The following is a 20763-nucleotide window of genomic DNA, read 5'->3' on the forward strand; positions in this document are numbered from 1 at the left end:
GTCAGTAGCCTACCACACTCAGGGCACCATGAATGTGTGATTATGAAGCTATCTTTCCTCAGACTGTAATGAAACATACACCAGTGGCATTAATAAGCAGGTGAGAAAATGTCACGGTGCACACGGAATCATCCTCAAATAGGTTATTTCCTAAATTCTTCAGACACAGAATTTTAGCTATGTGACACTTGATATCGTCAATAATGGGAAAGGAAATGTAAAATCATGAGCAATAAACTCTGTAGGTAACTGGCAAGGGGAGCAGGTAAATGAAGAGAAGACCAGCCAACTACCCAAGCGTCTCCAAAAAAAAGCAAAACAATGCAAGAGAAAACCAACAGGTTAAACTATAATAACTCAGCAGGGTCTTCTAGAACCCACTAGTTTGGAAGGACTAACCTTACAACTACAGAGGACATGTATGGCCCAGGTAACTTCTGAAGGCAGGGCTGAATGGATCAGTGGGATGTGCTACTTTCTTGCACCCACTATGAAAACACCTGCTAAGACCAGGAGCCTTATCAGAACATCATAAAAAAGAACAAACAATGCATCAAGTCCATAGCTAGGTTTCCAAATGACAGCAAAGGGCTTTGATCAAATGTAAGCATTTCCACAGGTGAGGAGGAGAAGCTGTGAGGCTCCAGAACAGACCCCAGTAGGGCCAAATCCCTCCCATGCTGCCACTGGGACGTGGGCAAGGGAAGGTTATGCACGGCCAGAGAACCTTGCAAGCCTCAAACAGTAGCTAGTTTAAATACATCAGGGTGAGGTGATAAAACTATTTTTCAGGCTTCAGGAGAAGGCACAGCAGATTGATATTAAGGCTTCAGGCCATTTACACAGTTCGAGAACTCCCAACAAATACACCACAGTAATCCAATTAGAAAAGGCTTCTTGCATTCTAACAAGTGAGCACAGGTGGAAGATTAGTTGAGGGAAATATCTGCCAGAGAAAATCCACTGACAGAAGTGGGGACCTCTTCTAGGACCGAAGACTGCAGCCCAGCCATATGGCCCCATCCCTGCAAGCCCCAACAGCATGGCTGCAGAAACATGGAAGGACCCATTCTAACATGCAGGGACACAAAAGAATCTCTGAGTTAAACACAGTGGGTGACTGTGTGAGTGTGTGTCAGGGAAGAAATCTTTCACAGGAACCTCCTCCAGGATTCCAGCCATCAGCACCAGGAGCTGCCTATGCTGCTCTGGATTTTGCCACTGATCGTTTACATAACCTAGAAGATGCTGCACTTCCTTCCATCCCTTTGGTGAGGAGGGACAGTACCATTCTTTCTCCAAGGGGTGTCTTAGAGGCTTCCTCTGTCAGCAATAGATTTGCAGAGCCCATAGAAATCCATAGATGAGAAGAGTTTTGTACAGGTATGACTTGTAATGAACTGAAGTCATAGTTGTTTTGACATGTATACCCAACAGTAAGAATTCTGCCTGCTGATACATCTTAATCTGAATATCCCAAACCAATACTCATTTTCAGGAAATCATGATGCAAAATGCACATCACACTGGAAAAAGATTAAGAGAAGTAACTCTCACAATAGACTGCTGTGTTCTTCAAATGCAGCATGCACTGTGTAATACCCAATGGAAGACTTATTGTCCATGGCTAATTGCAAAGAATAGGTTGTATAAGTTCCTCATACATTTAGATATTAAGTCAGCTCGTGAGACTACATCTGGGATTCACTGCTCTTCTGCATGGGCAAATGCAATGGTCATATGGGGAAACTTCAAAGCACTGTAATAAGATTTATGAGATGCAATGTCTCAGAGTACACAGCTGAGTTGTAAGGATCGTATCAAGAGGAAAAGACAGGCTTTTCCAGCTTTTGCACCAGTTCTGCTCTGAAAAAATGTTTGGAGGAGCTAAGCTCTGCTTCTGGAGTATCCCCTGCACCACTTCCAGGGTCCCTGTCAGATGGCTGAGCGCTGTGAGCTTGGGGTTTGAAAGGGACGAGGGAATAGGAGATGAGAGAAGCTGCTTCAAATCCAGCTGCTACCAAATGTAGGGCGCTGTGTCTGCATCAATTGAAATGCCTGCCTATTCAACAGAGGTAGAAGAGGGCACTCCTTACACAGATTTCACACAGATGAGACAGAGAAAGTTCAATAAATCACAGGAGAGCCATGCAGAGAACAAAACTAAAGAGTAATAATCTTAAGGAATGTCTGCATACATTCATTCATCATCAGGTGTGAAAAAGTTATCTCAGGTGCAGTGACAGTTGAACAGAAATAGAAGTAAAACGGTTTTGCAATTATAAAAACCCAGTCTCCCTACAACCGTGCAAACAAAAGGATGGCACAGCAGTGCTGGAAACCAAGAAAAAAATTATAGACCTAGGCTTTCCTACTCTATTGCTATTCAAGTACTGCTAGAAAGCCAGGTATTCTCCCCTGGAGCATCAAGAAACAGTGACTGCTTTTAGGAGGTTGACAGCACTCTTCCTCAACTTCTCCTGCATCCTAAATCAAAAAGAACAAAAAATTCCACAATACTTTTCACAAATGGGGAAAAATATACAGACTTTAAATTCTGAAAATGGCAGGAATCACCCAGTGCCCTAAAAAGTGTAATTGCATTTGAACTCTTGAAAATTAATGAACTACCTTTAAAGAATTAGAACTTGCCATTGTTTTCAAATATTTACTAAGCAAATGCACCTGAAGACAGTATCACAGCCCTGAAAACCACAACTAAGGGACACTGTTTAGTTAGCACCAGTACAAAGTACTTCAGTAACTTCACTGCCGTAATATTTGAATTAGGTACCACAGAGAGACAATCCATAAAGCTCTCCCATACTGTGGACAACATCCCTACATTTAAGAAGAGTTGTTTGGGAAGAACAAAATTCACTGCTTGCTGTTTTGTGCTCAAGACAAAGGTCTGACAGTGCTGGCGATGCCCCACAGCCTGGCGATGATAAGCTTTGTTCAGTTATGCCATGGCAAAACTGTGGCCTAAGAGTTAAAGATGTCTAAATGTCTCATATTAAGATACGCTGTACAAGATTCTGCTGTTACACACCTACAGGTGCAGGGCTTGAGTGGAACTGCAGAAGTGTAACCAAGAATGGAATTTCAGACACTCTCACCCAAGATAAAATGCTCATTACGGCTACCCTGGCTGCCAGATTTCTGTACTTGAAAGCTGAAATTCTTCCCGATAAATCTCTCTGGCTTGAAAAATGAGAATCTAGTATCAGTCCAAGCAGTGAAACTACTATCTAAAGGATGGATATAAGTTAAGATACCAAAGAAGCAGATCTTCACATTTTCTTTTATTGCTAGATGTGGTTTGAAAGAGCCAAGCACCGAGAGCTTACCAAACAACATGAATAGAGCATTTTGGTACCACCCTGTGAAAACAGCTATAATTACATTCTCATGGCACACAGTGAGAATTCACAGAGGTGAAGTTAGATGGCAAGATTTCATATGTCAATATGGTATCACAAAAATATATTACGACTAAAAAAGCACAGAAGTTCTCTAATTGCTGTATTTGATTACTGGAAGATTTATGACCACTTAAGATTTCTCCCCTCTCTGAAGTGAAATCCAAGGAGAGATGCTGAGGATATGGGAAATTCTCTTGCAATGTTTTTTTTCCCTTGCAATTGCTCCGTGCTACAGGAGACGTAGCTAAGGCGGTTAAGGAGAACTGTGGGAACATTAAATCTCTTCGTTATCTCAGGATATTTTTTTTTTTTCCCTTTGAAGTGTTTTTGGCCAGTGAAAATTTGATTTTTTTGGGGGGAGTGAGATCACAGAGAATGCTGGGGCTGCTGCTGAGCAGAAGGACTGCTGGCTGCCGAGGAACTGCCGGCACTGCAGCAATCTCAACCAACTGACAGGATACGTCCCATTGGAGGCACCAAGACGTGGCTGGATGTACAGCTCAGCAGGGAACTGCCATAGCAACCATGCCATGTGTGAATCGCATTAATACCCCATCCTTCAGAAATTCACCCCTGAGCAGTGCAGACGTTGCTCTGCCTAAGCACAATTCCCTTGTAGTGGGTTCAACTTCTTCTGCAGCACTCAGAGATACACAAAACGTAGCCAGAAAAACTGAGCAGGCTTTCCCCAGTGTTTGACTTCATTACATGTGTTTGTTTAGCATAAATGACGTCCTTTAACCCTTTAGTCAGGCACAGAGCTCCCTGCCATCAATAGCAGCATTGTTAGTGCACACTGTCCACTTCTGTGCATGGGTCAGTACACAAATAACAGAACTTAAAGAGGTTGCTATTCTGAAAAACACGACTGGAAATGTATGTCCTTGTCCACTCACCTCCTCGCATCGCAGGAAGTGAAGCTAATTTCAACTCACCAAAAACTAGCCAGTATTCAGGTTTCAAAAATACCTTATGAGAGCTCAGCTTACCTTCGTGCAAGTAACAGAAGACTCCTGAAGACAGAGGAACTTTCATCGTGTATAAATGACTAACAATTACATCAAAACAAATGGAGGGCTTCAAAGCAGGGTGGAAAAATGGGAGGAAATTCCATCTGATTACGTTAGGACATAATTATCTGCTACAGGAAATAAATGCTGTGTTTTTAACAGGTGACCAGTCTGATAGATTTAGTACAGGGTTATGATTGTGTAGTGATTTATCATCAACTTGCAGTGTATCTTACTAAGGAGATGATAGATCTTAGTATTTTCTTGTAATTATTTTTCTACATAGCTCTTAATTGGGAAATTGAAACATGAGAGTCCCCAGAGCAGGCTGCATTTCATTGACTGTTACCATTAATATTTCATCCTCTACAGTTATCCCAAAGATTCATAAGTACCTCATACCAGTACATTACTACACTGAGTTAATCCCATGGTAATACTTCGTAACGCCAGCATCTCCCAGCTTTGCACTTCTCTGTCCATGCCATCAGCCAAATTCTACTCTGCTATTCCCATTTAGTGCATTACGAGAACCAATTCACATTGCTGTTCTTGAATCAAACCTATGTTGTTTAAATATTAAACAGATATCGAATCTGCATTGTTGCAAAGAAGGAATATTCATATATAAGCAGAAAATGCAGTATTCTGATTACTAGATCATGATCTAGTATTTAAAGAAGGAATAAAAATTGTAGGTAAAATAACACAGTTCTTAAAGGAGATTGGGATAAGATGCAATAATGGATCAAGTACTTTGTAAAATACTTTTGGTACTACGTTGCTTGTAGATAACATTTTTGACCTCTCATTGCTGGATTGAGAGATAAGCAACTAATGACCACCACATGTGGGTAAGTGTGTCAGCTCTGATGGAAAAAATGTTGTCATAAACACTGAGCCTAAAAGCACTCATGTTGCACAAACCAGCCACAGAGCAGATACTGAATTTTTGTTTTCAGCAATAAAACCGATATTCAATATTTGTATCAATTTACAGGATAAGGGATTCCAGGGCCCTCTTGAGCAGGGATGGGTATTTCCCTTTCCCCTGGCTGACCTGCCGGTGACTGAAATCCAAATTGTTGTTTCAAACAATGAAATGTTTCATTGAATCATGGTTACTTCTGGGCCCTGAAGATGGTGTGGGCGCAGGCAGAGCTCACTCCTTAACTTCTGATCCCTCCAGCATCGTGGCAGTAAGACAGTTATCTCTGAACTCAACAAACATGCACTGAAAGTACAGTTAAAATCTTCTTTTGTGTATGAATAATATGGTGTTTCTCTTCTAAATATGCACTGTGGCTGTTATGACTGCAGTATTAATTTTTAAATACATTCATGAATTATTAATATAAAATTTTCCTCTTTCCTTTTTAAGTATATTTAATCTTTCTGTTCTGAAGATTTCCAGGAAAAGACCCTCAAAATTTGATACAGGAACCTATGTCGTTTCAACCTTCCAAGACATTCACTCGTGAATGAATTAAGTCTATTTATACGCATATCTTTGTTTAATGAAACTTCTACTTCTAACCATTCCTATTAATACTATAATAATTTCATTTAACATATTTATGTAATAATTGGTCACAAAATCTATTTAGTGGTATCCAATGTTTCACATATCACGCATCATCTCCATGCACAGAAAAAGGGCTTTATAATGCATTTCACTGTGCAAGAGACACAAAAGCAGCCTTTAAGAAAAGCCCTCTTCAGTGAAGACCAGATATCCCAGCCATCACAACCTGATTCAACGTTTCACTAGTCAAGCAAAAGGCCTGTCCCCTACCCAGGGGAAGGAAGGTTGGCTACCTTGAGCCCCTCTGATATCAGGGAGCACCTCCTCCAGACCATGTGCTGCCCAGTTCCCATGCTGCTGCTGTGTCTCTGCTCACTGATTGCTGGCTCTTTTCACCATTGCATTTTTAATGACAGCCCTGAGCCAACAGCCATGTAAACTGAAGGAAAACCCTTCTACCTAGAGGGCTGCATCCAGCTCAGGAGGCATTCACATCATGCAAATTATTTTATATGGAGGCTTAAATAATTGATATTTTCAATTTTTTTTTAATTTCAGAAGTGAGAAGCAGTTCTGGGAGCAGTCCCCTCTGCCATACCTCTCATTTGTGGGGGTCACAACAGATACAGCTGAGCCATTAGCAGCAATTGCAGGCAAGCAGCATGTCACTGCAGAATGTGCACATGCCTTTGCAATTTCAAACACTAAAATAATCCCAACGACTTTCCAGAAGCACCAGAAAACATTCAGCTAATGTTCTTCCATAACATCTCAGAAATAGTTGAGAAGCAGCACTTTGATCTTTATTAGCTGTCCAGACCATGATGAGGCAAAGTACATTCCTCAACAGGCCACTGGACCCAAGCTGGGAAGAAGCATCTACCCAGATATTTACAAACTGAAGCTGACTCACAGCTTTTCCCATAAATGTGTATTGCTGTGGTTTCTGGGCACCATGAGGTTTTCTTTGTCCCTAGCCTGGCCTGGGGCCTAGTGACCTCACTGAGGCTGCACACTCCCTCCATGCCCTGGTGGGCACTGCTGAGGGGGCAGCAAGGAGTTACCATGAGAAACCATGGACCAGGGGGTGTGGCCCACCTTGTTCCTTCCAGGTATTTAGGTTACATGCATTTGTATATCTTGTTCTGAGTATAAATTTCAGTATCTATAGAGAGGCTATAAGAAAGAAAGGGAGAGACTCTTGAGAAGGGTCTGTTGTGAGAGGACAAAGGGGAAACGGTTTCAAACTAAAAGAGGAGAGATTTAGATTGGGTGTAAGGAAGAAGTTTTTTGCAGTAAAGGTAGTGAAGCAATAGAACAGGTTTCCCAGGGAGATGGTGGATGCCCCATCTCTGGAAACACCGAAGATTAGGATGGACAGGGCTCTGAGCAACCTGCTCCAGCTGTAGGTGCCCCTATTCATTGCAGGAGAGTTGGACTGGATGACCTTCAAAGGTCCTTTCCAACTCAAGCGATTCTATGAACTTCGCACATGGGAATCATTTCAGCAGCTGCTGGTCCCCCCGCCCTGACTTGGAGCAGTGCATGGTTCCTGTCACCATGTGACTTGGAGATGCACACTTCACCCAAAGTGACAGGTGACACAAGCCTTCCCTCTACCAGAAAGCTCTGTCAGGAGTTTTTCTCCCTTTGACTAAGAATGTCAGCAATTTCAGATTGATATAGAGCCGGCCTGCTTGATGTTCCAACCTATAAATCATGGGTCAAAGATAAGATAAACACATACCAGTGTAGTCCTCGTAGCACTCGCAAGTGTAGCCCCCTTCTCGGCTGCGGCACAGCCCATTGCTGCCGCATGGGTTGGAGTAGCACAGGTCAATCTCGGTCTCGCAGTAATCGCCGGTGAAGCCAGGTGGGCAGCGGCACCGCAGGCCATTGATGGGGTGGATGGGGCGGAACAGGACAGTGTTGGAGCTGATGAATGGGGCCGAGCTGTCAAACTTGAGGACGGAGACACACTTCATGTAGTTCTCACAGGGCTCGCGCAAGCAGATGTTGTCATCAAAAGGCAGCACCCTCTGCGTGGAGATCATGGTCAGCAGCGTCCTATTGAGGTAGATCTGCTCCTGCAGGTCCTCAGAGGGGAAGAACTTGTTGCGAATGCCACCGGGGAGCAGAGCTGAGAATGTCACGTTCAGGATATTGGAGCTGACATCTGTGTCATTTTGGATGTTGAAAACAAAGATGCCGTCCTTGGTGGTGGAGAGCACTGTTGCCACCCCCTCGACAAACAGGGAGAGAAGAGGAGAAAGGAACCTCTCCTGGGACATGTTCTCCAGCCGCACCGTGATGCTGTTGGTGAGCATGTCGTCTGTGATGATGGTGACGCGCAGGGTGCAAACAGCCGTAACGCTGTGGACGCCGTCTGAAGGGAAAAGAGAAATGTAACAGACATCAGGGACCAGGTTTCAGTTTATGGACACGGGTGTTCCTGCAGCCCTCGAGAAATTAAACAGGCCTGTTGAGGACGCCGGGATGCGAGAGGGAAATGCATCCACCTCCTGCAGTGAAAGCCAATGCCTTTAGTAAGGAAAATAAAATGAAATCGCTTAAGGATGGCAACTCAAAGATCTGAAAGAGCTCAGCACATACAGAGAATGTGCCAGGCAAAAAACAGCAAGAGCCAGTGAGCAAACAGACAGCTCAACAGCCCTGCGATGGCCGGGTGGACTCTCAGTAGCCACTAACAGGAACTTACATACAAATTACAGCTAGTCTATAAGCAGTGCTGGGGACCTGTTGATTTTCACAGCACAACACCAAAATTATCGTCTCCAAGAACTGCCTTGGATGTAAGGAGCCAGAACTAGGCATAGATGGGGAATTGTTACCTGAGCTCTAGACAAAAGTCATCTAAGAAAACCTTCAAGTTTAAATATCTGAATTCATACCTTTTTTAGAAAACTAGGAAATATAGGAAAAATAGGAAATCAGAAAAAGTCAGTAATAAAAAGCATTCTATTTTTCCTTCTTTTAAAGCATTCCTGAACTGCTGTGGATGTTTCACAATAAATCAAGAAATATGCGCCTAGTACTAACACCTGACACTGACTGAGAGATGCCACTGTAAAATTTCAGTACACTCCTACACTCCTAGGCTTAGAGCAATGCTACAAATGTACAAAACACTGAGCATTCTTTCATTACTAAACATAATTATTAATGGCAGAATTAATCCAAATTCAATGTGAGCACACAATTGGAAATTGCACCATCACCGAAATCAAACCACTTAGGTTCCTTGCTAACATTAAGGACTCGCTAAGCAAATACAGCTAGTATTACAGAGAAAACAGCTATATTACAGCAGCATCCATAGAACCCTGGAGAAATCCAGGCTGTTCCTTCTCAAAGATCTCACAGTGTAAATAAATCACTAAAAATGGAGAAGAGATTATGCCATGAGGAATGAACTGCTTTGAATGGGGCCAACACTCAGCCCCACAAGGGTGTTAAGAACAGAATCCAGATCTCATAGGTCCAAGCTTGGCCCAAAGTATCCCTGAAATAACACTTTCACAATGATACTGCATTTGTTTCAATCAAACCATAAGGTATGTATGGAAATGGATTTTGAATTAATATAAAACCACAGCAGAAACTGCACTTGAATCAATGTGAAACCACTGTAAGGTCAAAATTCTAATAGCACAGATTGCTGCTGGGTCATATTCCCACTGATTATCATCTGAAAGTGTGTATTTATGATCCATTATGGTCTCTTATAAATGGTGCTTCAAGAACAGAAAAATCAGAACGGCTCCTTTCTTGTTCACAGTCAACGCTGTACCTCAAGTGCTCTATGTTTTAAAAACAAACATATTATTGGTAGCTTTTTCCCAGTAATACAGTAGCAATATAGTAAATTATAACAGCATAATTAACAAAATGGCTTTTGACTCCATCCTCCCAATCACAGTGTCTGCAAAAGCTCAGCTCACCTTGTTTGCTTTTCAGTTGTTTTTTTTTACACTGAAGCAGTTTTTAGGCAAAACAGAAAGATCTTCTCTCCTGTGTGCTACTTTACTGCTGCCTAGCTAAAAGCAAACAGTAAGAAGAGCTCATTAATTGGTGTGACCTCTCCAAGGCGCCCATCCCAGCAGTGCCAGATTTGCTTTCTCCCAAGTTTGCAGAAATGCTTCTCCCCTCTTCCTCAGACTCATTCTAAAACATTTCAGCTTCCATGAAGTTCCAAAGTCTTTATCAGTAGCGCAAATCCCTATTTTGAACCTCCTCCACTGGCACGGTCTGTGGACTTTTGGATAATGACCAATGCAGGATGCATTTTATTTTCACAGATAACAGACTCAGACCAGTTTACTCGCTTCTGACAACTGCACAGCTCATTCCACTGAAAGAATAGAAGCAGAATAAGCTAACCTTTTTTTTTTTCCTAAAGCAATTGACATTTGATTGTCTGTCCCACAGGGTGCCTCAACTATTTTGCCGTTTGTTGCACAATACCCTACAGAAGTGCTCTCATACCAGCAACGAATGAGCATTCTGGACAATGGGTCCTTTTTTGAAGAAAACACTATGATCTACAGCCCATGGTATGTATAGTAAGAAGACAAAATACAACCCACTGTCTGACAACACACTAGGGTCTACAAACTGTCATAATCAATATCAACTGTCACAATATACAAGAGCTTCCCAGCATTCACAACAGCTATCCTGACACAGTTAATAAATCACTGGGAGAAGCCCCATGTCAGATACCACACAGCCCTGTTGTTCTGCAGGCAGCACAAAAGAAAACTGGGCATGGACATATAGCTATGGATTCTGCAAAATTAAGTTGTGCTTTAAAAGTAAATTTGGCTTTGTCCAGCTCCATTGTAAAGCATTAAAATAAAAAGAGAGTAAAAAGGAGCCAAGTATGTGTGCCATAGGCAACAAAAGACCGGCTTGGCTATACAGCCTGCTGGACAAGCAGCTCTTTCATATCCCCAGTGTGTCTGAGAGCAGAATCACTGGGTTTGATCATTCTTTTCATTGAGAAATTCATGGAAAGCCGAAACAATCTGAGGTTTTATGTGACCAAATTAGTATCCATTCTACATTCAGCAGACAACATTCACTTTGAGGGTCTGAAGCAACTGCAATGAGGGAAGACATTGCCTTGTCTTCAGTGGTAATTGAATTCCGTCCTAAAAACATAATGTGTGTGTTTTGAGTCTCTCAGGAATAGTCCGAGTGAAGTTTCAAAAGTTAACTGCCAGAAATGGGAGAAAGACAGTACCAGAAAGTAGCATTTTATGGAGCAATAATGCTTTAAGTTCTTTCAGTCTGACATGCCTACCATATGCAGCTACCCAATTACAAGTACAACCCATCTGTTACTCTGCTAGAAAGGCTCTAAGACAGTTAGATTTTCCAAAGGTCTGACGAAGCAGCTCTAAAAAGCTCATCACGTTTTGGCAGGTGCAAGATGGCTCATCAGGGTGTGGGACAGCCCTCCTTACAGGAGGAATGCTGCACCTCGCTCTGTGAAGCAGCCCTACAGGTCAGCGTGTGCGAGGCCTGGCTGTCACTGCTCCTCACAGCCATCACCAGCCTGGCTTCACCCAGAGGGCCAAGGAGCTCTACAAACATGGGCCGTGCTGGCAGATGGGACACGTGGGCATCCTGCTACCAGGAGACTGGGGGGCCTGTATGCATCACCGCAGGCTGAGCCCCTGAAAGGGTGGGTCAGCGACAGAGTCCTTCTAGGCTTCCTAAAACTCTGTGCCAGTGGCTTCTGTCACTCTGAGTTTCTCCTCTGTACGCTGGGGTAACAGCAGTTCATGTATATTGTGAAGTGCTGCACGCAGATGTTGAAATGATGGGATACCGGGCTAATGAAGGCAACATGAATATCCTAAATAACTCACTAAATATTCTCTCAAAAGGTTTTACAGCCAACTTTATCAAAAACGAGGTGGAAAGATTTAAAAAAAGAAAGAAGAAAAAAAAGACTCTTAACGTCTCACTCCAGTGTGAACTGACAAACACCGGAGTTCTGGACACTGAGGTGACTGCACGGTAAGAACTCATTACAGACACAGCCCTGCATGCTGAACTCGTTGCCTGGCTATACTTTCTTACAAAGGTATACTTACCTTTGCAGACTTTCTGAAATCTCCAGAAGGTGGAAATCGAAGCGGGCTGACATATTTTGTGTCACTGTCATTGCTGAACATGCTCCTGACCTACGGAAGTACTAATCTTTACCCTCCATCAAACTAGTGAGAAGATTCAATAGCGACCACGTACTCCGACATGTTATCAAGACAGCAAGGCTCACAAAAGCACCATCCTCTCTAAAGCACACTAATAACTCAGAATTTATCAAACAGCTGTTGTTTCATGGTTACCTTCACTTTACAACAAACCCAATCAAATCTGAGACTTTAATCTCAGCTTTCTATCTTCTGGCAGTCCATAAACCAAAGAATTTTATTATCTAGAAATGTAAACACAGCAATGTTTAACTGAAACGTGTATTTGGCAACGACAGCACCTGGCCAGAATGGATCTTTTTGTTTGTTTTTGGAAGTTGGCAGAAATAAAACAATTAACACTTTTCTTGGCTTATTCTATGAAAAGGTCTTAGGGTTAATTATCAAAGCTGTATATTTTACATAAGTACTTTAGCAGCAGAACATTCTTTCATAGATATTCCAACACAAATCTATCTTAATCCTGCTTTATACTGCATCTGGAAATAGCAGATGCCACAGCTTACAACATATGCTTAGCCAGAACATAGAATAAGAACACTCTATAGGTTCAAATAACCCCTTGCTTTTCCCAGCTCCTAAGAAGAAGGCATATATATGGGTAGCAAACATCATTTGGCCTTTTAATGATCAGAACTCCAGTGCTCACTGCTTGCAGCCATGTTTTACATATGGGAGTTAACGCACAGCGGGTTGCATTGTGCACAGCAGCCTGCAAGTCCAGAGGAGAGAAGAAACAGATGGGTGGCAATGGCTACCAGAGGGCAAAGATGTAGTGGCAATAAAATCTGCGAAAGACCTCACGTTTTTTTGGCTCCATACTTAGGGAGTCCAGTACTAAGCCCTGAATTAATGATGAAGATGCCATAATTTTAGTGTCCTCTCCACTGCTTAGGTAACATTAGCATGTAAACAGCACTGGCTGAGCACACTGGGACACAGAGAATTATTTGGCTGCCTGAGCAGTGCTGGAACCCAAAACATGCTTCCCGCTGAACAAACAGCAGTAAAAGCCAGCAGACACCAATAAAAGTGACATAAGTAGTCCTGCACTAAATGTTGGTTTCCCTCACAAAGTCTGTAAGTCTTGCAATGCAGAGTCTTGTCTTGCATATGTATTCTCACACAGTGGAAACAGCTTTAAAATGCATAAAAAGTCAGTATATTAAAATTGTCCCTTCCAAATCACTGTTTGGGCACTACAAAGCTGTTCTGTGATTAGGAATGGGAAGTCTATCATCCGTAAGACAAAATCTTTGAAATAAGGTCTACTTTATGGAGAAGTTACAGAGCTTATAGTACTGAGAAAACATCCTCATTTCTTAGACAGGCACTAATGGATTCTGTCAAGACTTCCTACCTTCCAGCTCTAGGATCAGAAATGCTGACAATGACCAATTCCTTCTTTATGACAAATTGGATGAAATAATATGGGAATGATTACCCTTGTTTACATGAAACTCACATTATGGCTTTTGTCCTTTTCTCCATGTCAGACTGCTGGCATCACCTTTGCACATTTAGGACCACTGGCAGCCAATGCAAACTGTGGGCATTGGAAAGATATATAAAAATAATCATCTATTATTCACACCATGCTAAATGTTTACATTAGAAACACTGCTCTTTAGAACGTGGAAGGCCAAAGTCCGCTCCAAAGCCCATTACATCAATGGGAAGACTTCCATTGACTTCAACAGGCTTTGCTCTTGGCTAAAACTGGGCATGCAGCCCAATTCCCTGAGTCTCTGCCAGGACTTGGCATGAAATGGCAACCCCAAGGTGAGACGTCACAGTCCAGGTAGGTTTATAAAGCCCAGTCCAGAGCCCTGTGCTACTACGACTGCAGCTATGAGTGGGTCCAGTCTGCTTTAAGAGGAGCACAGCATCTGGAATACCTCGTTAGACAGCAAACATGGGCATTCACACAAGCTTTTATGTATGGGTTTATCTTTTTTTCCTAACTGTTTGGTTCTGATTTTCTATGTGTAGTTAGTTTAGCAATACAGTCAGAACGGAGGAAGTATAAGCTGTTTGAAGGTAGCTTATTTCTTCTGCGCAAAGAAGCAAACAAGTTCAATGGCAACAAATGTGCTTCCTAGCTGTCCAGGGGCAATGTTCACATCCACCTATCAACACCTGCTCATGGTGTGTTCAAACTATGAGCCAATATACTTAAGACACTTTGGAAAAAAAAGGGTGTAGATAAAGTCCCAACCCTAACACAGCCACCTTGACCCCCACAGCTTACCAGTGTCACGGGTACCTGGGATAATCTCATGTCCCCAGGGCTGCAGCAATGTCTGGCCCATGCAGTGAAGTTCCCTTAGCCCAAAGAGGGGCACAAACCTGTACAGGAGCTTTCAGAACTGTGGCAACAATGACAATGTATTATAAATCTACATAGTGACCTGGCTTGCAGCTGTATCACTATAAGGCCTTTCATGGCAGATAATATTTTAGAAGCTATTATTCCCCTTGTGTGCTTCTACTCTGTTTTGTTATTGTGCTCTAATGCTCCCAAGGCAGACTGAAACATGCAAAGGGGATGAAGCGGCACAAGAAAGGTACCAAAAATGCCTGTTCTGCATTGTGGGGAACAATGCAGTCTGGGAGGAGATGCTGGCAAGCTACTTTGGAATCTGACACTTAACACCAAGCTTTTACAGATTTATTTTTGCTTTTTCATGCTTGTTTTTGCAAGACGAGCCATCTCTTCATTCTGACAGAAGTGGGACCTGTGACACTTGGGGGTGGTGGGCAGAGGGACCCAAGGTGATCATCAATCACTGTGCGGTCCCCTTAGCAGCAGTACCAGCAGTGCACACTGAGTCAGACAACTGAACGTGGCAAGCTGTAGGAGGGCAGACTATGCAGAAAGCAGCTGCAAGTTCCTCATGTGCTTAATGGAAAAAAAAAAAAGCCATAGTAATTTTGGCAGCATTATCCTATGCACTTCAGGCTTACTTACTTTGCACACAATATTGAAAAAATATATATATTTCAGTTTGCAGTTTGAACAACTGCGTGGGGGATTAAGAACAGATTGATGCCAACTGGATTGCTCAATGCTGTAGAAATTGCCATTAACTTTTCAGAAACCAGCACCTCCAAGCTGAGAATTCTGAAATGCTAATTGGGCCACTAACAGTAGACTGGGGGAAATGGGTCTGCTGGCAGCAACAAGCACTGCTGAGTTCTGGCTGCGGCGGGGCTCAGACTATGCCTGGCTCTCCTGAGCACCCTCCTGCATCACTCCTTGGGCCTCAGACCCCTGGCTCCTGCCTGGGCTCTGCACATCAAGACCCACGCTGTCCACAGCCCCTCCAGGGGACAGCCCAGGAGCCCAACCCAAGGCCGCTCCCCCTCTGATGAGGCTTCTTAACTGCAGCTCAAGAGGCTGGTTCCCACGTCATGCTAATGCCCACACAGACTGCCCCTATTACGGCACCCATCAGACCTGTTAGGATGAAAATCCCCACACGAGATGGCTGCAGCAGATAGGGACACGGAGCGACTTGCTGGGGGCTCCACCTGTGTATGGAGCTTGATCTCACTTCATACATAACCAAAACCGCTGCCTAATGACTGTGATAATTTCTGAGCCTCTCTGAACTTTAAAGAGTGATGGTTTTAATATCATTTGCATTTTCGTTCTAATTAAATGCATAGCAAAATGTCCATAGCTAAGAGGCAAGTGCTGGTTTCCCAGCCCACAGCCCAGGCCCACACCTCACAGCTCACCACAGCGAGGCCATGCTGGCCATGGTGGCCATTCCCTGGCCCCAGGCTTACCCAGGGCTCAAACAGGTATCTTAAAGAACCATGACAGCACCCCACAAACTGCAAACTGAGCTCACGGGACCATGGGCTGTTAATCTTCACTCAGGGCAATCTTTTGGGGAGATGATGAGCCTTGTACAGAGGGATATGAGACCAGTGTACTTACCCTGGGATGTGGCTTTACATCACCAATGCCACTTCAAAGAGGGAGTGCCGTTTGGTGCTGCCCGCAGAGACACTGGTGGCTCCACACAAAAGGCTCACTTCTCTCCAACTCCTGCTAACGTTTTCTGTCTGACTAAAGCAGGAACTTCCCCAGGGTTCAGCTCAAATCTCTCTCAGTTTAAAGCAGGAACAGATTACAACTATTCTGAGGATGGCAAGAGTTGGGGTGGGGAGCCAGGGGGTTCCAAACCAGGGGCAGCTTCTCTGCCTCAGTGCCTGCACGTGAACCATGTGCCAGTGGCCTCAAAGGGATCATTTCAAACACTGTCAGCAGCACATAGTTCATCACATTTGTTTTTCAAAATGTTTCTCTATATTCCCACATATCATTTGCCTTGAGATTGTCTCTGCTGTGCTCCTACAAGCTCCGCTGTGGATCACAATGAAAGCACAGGCATGCTTCAAGATGGACTGAGTTCAGGTTTACTATCTTTACTCAAAAACAAAGGAGGGATCTACGACAAAAGGTGACGGTCCCTTCTTCCTGATGTTATTTCTGTTTACAGCTCAGTTTTCAAGACAGTTGTGTATCAGCTGTGTCATTGATAGGAGTCAGCTACTCCCCCTGCCCCATGAGACCTGGACACTTCTCCCAGGGAAGGACCCAGACAAGTCACCCTCTCACCTCCCTCTCACCTCATGCTGCTTCAGTTTGTGCCAAAGCCCTAAATCCTGGTGGAATGCCTGACTTGGGCATGGATGTAACGTGTGTGACTTATGGGAAAGGTTTCATAGCCTTATCACTCCTTCTTGTCTCCCTCCCAAGAACAATTAAAGTGTAAGAATTTTCTAATGATGAACAGTTCAAAATCAGGGAGAGTGATGGAGAGCAGCACAGATGAACAGTCAGTGGTGTACTCACAGCCTGTCCGCCAGGATCCAGCATAAAACATAACCTCCTGTAGCCCGAAGGATCTAGACTTCTCATCAGAAATCCCCAGAATAATGATAATACTTTCCTCAAAGAAATATCACCTTTTCCCAGTTTTTGGTTTCAGTGGCAATAGGTCTTATTTGCATTTACAAGGTTTTAAACTGACCGGATTTACTGATCTGTTTTGTTTACTGAAGCCTCCTAAATTAAACAGAATAAGAAGCAAAAAAACAATTAAGAAACTGCAGTGAGAAATATTGGCTTGCATCATGCAAATAAGATAAACAGACAAATAAATAGGAATGCAAAGGTAAAACAGGCAAAGAACACCTCCAATAAACTTCTATTTTGGGCAAGACACACCAGGCATGGACAATATATATAGAAAAAAATGCCACGTATTTTGTTCTTATTCTGTGTTTATAGACAGCCCACACTATTAAAAAAAAACATGATGCAAAACCAAAAAATAACTGTGATTAGTTAACCAGCTACGTGGCACTGGACACTGGCAATGAGATCACCGTGGTTTTGGTCACATAGTCAACTGAGAAGTTATTCTTGGCTCTCAGCCACTACAACTAGAATGCTGAACACTAATCAGAAAGGACAAAGCACTTGTTTCCTGTTCCTGCAGTCTTGAACCTGGAGTCGGTGTTTTTCTCCCATTGTTGCTCTCCAAATCTTTCACAAAGAGAAAAGCAGCCCCACAGACAAAACTAGAAGATTGCCAGAGCTTGGTTCCTATTGCCTTGCGTCATCTCGGGAAGCCAATGCAGAGAAATGGCACGTCAAGTTGTGGCACATTCAGGTGGGTAACATCAGTGACTGAGACACGGCTGGGGAGCAGAAACTGCAGTGATCTTCGGAAATGATACTGCAATCTCAAATGCCTATCTAATTATTCTTATTCAGCAGAGCTGTAGAAATGGATTTATAACCGTATGATTCACCTGAAGAATCAGATAAAATTTTCTGCCAGACGTTTTGTAAGACAGGGATCTTGAGTGATGCATATTTTGCATTCTAGGGCTAACGCATAAGGTGACCCAACAATTTCTATGCAAAAAAGACTATCTTCAGAAACCTCCTGGATGTGGCCCTGGGCACTCTGTTTTGAATGGATGCAGAGGTCCCTGCCAACCTCAGGCAGCCTGTGATTCAACTCTGTCAGGCTGCGGATGACCCAGACAAGCACTATTTGGTGAGCATGGGATGTTTAGTAGGCAAGCAAAGGCTCACCATGTAAGTGGTGCACCCAACCGGTGCATGCCCAATTGAGCTTGTCATCTCATCAGTGCTGGGTGAATCCTGGTGCCACAGGCATCACCCACAGCACAAAATTTTACACACCTCCAGATAAAACTGGACATAAGATTACCCCAGTGCTGCCATGGAATGCAATGAACTACTCATGGGAAAAAGAACATTGAGTTTTTTCAGGGTTGTCATTTCTACAAAGTCTAATGATCTTTCCTTCATTGCACCAGCACTAAAGTGCTATCATCATCTTCTACAGGAGTTCTTTTTTTTTTTTTTAAACACACTAGCTGCATTTTATGAAAATTATCAAGTATCAAGCCTGCACAAGATATTGCCAAAATCTAGCACCAGTACTGTTGAGCCTTAAAACAGAAATCATTCAGGGAAACATGAAAATGCTCGTTCTATGAAACCTTGCAAATACTGCCTCATTGATATCAACAAATCCCAAGCATTAGGGAATGTCACGCACGCAGCTTCCTCCCATCCACCCCTTGATAGAGCTCTGGGACAGCCCATGATCCCCACGCTGGGACGCAGCAGTGAGATTTTCTGAGTGTTACTGGGGTCATACTGACTTTCTATCTACATACTAAACCTCAGTGTCAGTCACTTGTGTGCACCCAACATCGGATCCCTGAGTGTGTGTAAATACTAAAAAAAAAAAATATGAAGAAGACATCAGCGCTCTAGAGAGTGACCTGAGTGCTTACATCATGGCATCAATCCACTGATGCAGTACTTGGAAGAAAAGGGCATTTTAGGTATCTTCTAACACTTCTAATTGGCCAAAACAAGCCTGCTGACGTCTGAAGTGGGTATCTAAGTGGGTATCTAAGATGGACAAACCCTATCCATGGTGGTCTGCAGCTGCATTCGCTGCTTGAAGCATCTTGAATGTCTCACAGGTGGATTCTTGGGAAAGAATGACAGATGGTGATGGGGAGAAAGGCAAAGCAGCTGCACCACAGGCCAGAGTAGATTTATGATGTTTTTCTATGAGCATAAGAGCAGCACAGACAGCAGTGGCACAGCATGGGGCAGTGTTATTGAAAAGGACAGCAAAATTCCCAAATAATGTCAGGAAGGGAGAGGGCTTTGCCATGCCCAGGTCAGAGGCAGCACAGGTGACACCCAGCTCTGACTGTACGATTCATCACGTGGATGTCATCCACTGGGTCAGACAGAGCAAGATGTACGCAGAGGTGTCCCGACAGCTGGCTGCAAGGTCTGCAGGAACTGTCTGGTGGACAAAAAGCTTTTCTACCAGAAATCTGGCAATACAAATTGCCAGATTACAAATACAAATACAAAACCAATACAAATTGATGGAAACACAGCCATTTCCATGAGTTTTTCAATGGGAATTATTTTGGAAATCCCTACCACTCCCTCATATATATATATTTTGGTGTCTACTTCTAACTCAAATCCTGTGCTGGTAAGGATGGCCACGTGCAACTCTTGCTCCTAACCTCCAGTTTTTCCCATCACTCTGACTTCTGTGACTGCTAACAACAGGCTGAGAGGCCCCTTCTGCAATGCCCCTCCAGATTCACACTAGAGAAGCCAACTTTTGCTGTTTCTTTTTCTCCCTTTCTGCCATCCCAGCCAAAACTAACAGCTGCATTGCCCTAACAAGATGGTGGGAGGAGGAGCGAGACGCTACGTGCAGGACAGTTATGCAGGTGTACTGCACTTGGCAGTGAAGAGGAAGCAAACTCCGACAACATGTTTTGAGTGAGTAGGAAAGCCCACATAATTAGAGTGCATTTAGCCAGACTGTAGCCTTGATAACCTCTAACTTACTTTAACTTCATTATAGTAAAATTTGAAAATATTCAAAGGGCTTCCCCAGTTGGACATATCTTCAATTTCAATTCCATACAAAACAGTAATACTTCCTAATTAAGAATGGACATTTCCATAGTTAAATTTCTTTAATTTTAAAAGATGTTCAAGCTTGTAGTAACATATTCTAGCCAAGAAAAGGTTACTGATTTGTCTCTGTCTCTTTCTCAGAGGCCTGTTTGCCCAAGAAGACATTTCATAGCTTCTCCTTACTCAAATTCAGCTCCACGTTCCCTCACCACGACTGCTGCTGGCTCTGTGTTTCCCAGTTAGACCCTCCCGCAGTCATCTCTAAGCCAGGATCCTATGGGGAGGAAGCTGTGCTGCGACACCTGGCTCCCACGTTGGTCACATACCCTTGGAAAAAGGTCCAGCCCTGTAGAATGACCTCTCCTGACTCTGTTGGCTGATGACAACTCCTGCACTGTTATTCCTACAGCTGTAACCTGAGGCTTCAGAAAAGGCTGTAACAGGTGGTTGATTCCAAGTCACTGCCCAAAAAGAGGAAACATTTACTACTGCCTGCCTACTACATCAAACCATTTTTTTCCTTATATCCACG

At 43.4% G+C, this 20763-nt stretch overlaps 1 protein-coding gene across 1 annotated transcript in view; it reads right to left on the reverse strand.

The window, feature by feature from the left end:
• The window catches only part of CELSR1 (cadherin EGF LAG seven-pass G-type receptor 1), a 158742-nt gene that overhangs the window by 85546 nt on the left and 52433 nt on the right, over positions 1-20763 (reverse strand). Inside the window, exon 2 of the mRNA XM_048933385.1 lies at positions 7708-8346. Coding sequence (XP_048789342.1) covers positions 7708-8346 — 639 coding nt within the window. The remainder of the gene's footprint in view (positions 1-7707; positions 8347-20763) is intronic.

This window comes from Lagopus muta, chromosome 1 (assembly GCF_023343835.1).
Source record: "Lagopus muta isolate bLagMut1 chromosome 1, bLagMut1 primary, whole genome shotgun sequence".
NCBI lineage: Eukaryota > Metazoa > Chordata > Aves > Galliformes > Phasianidae > Lagopus > Lagopus muta.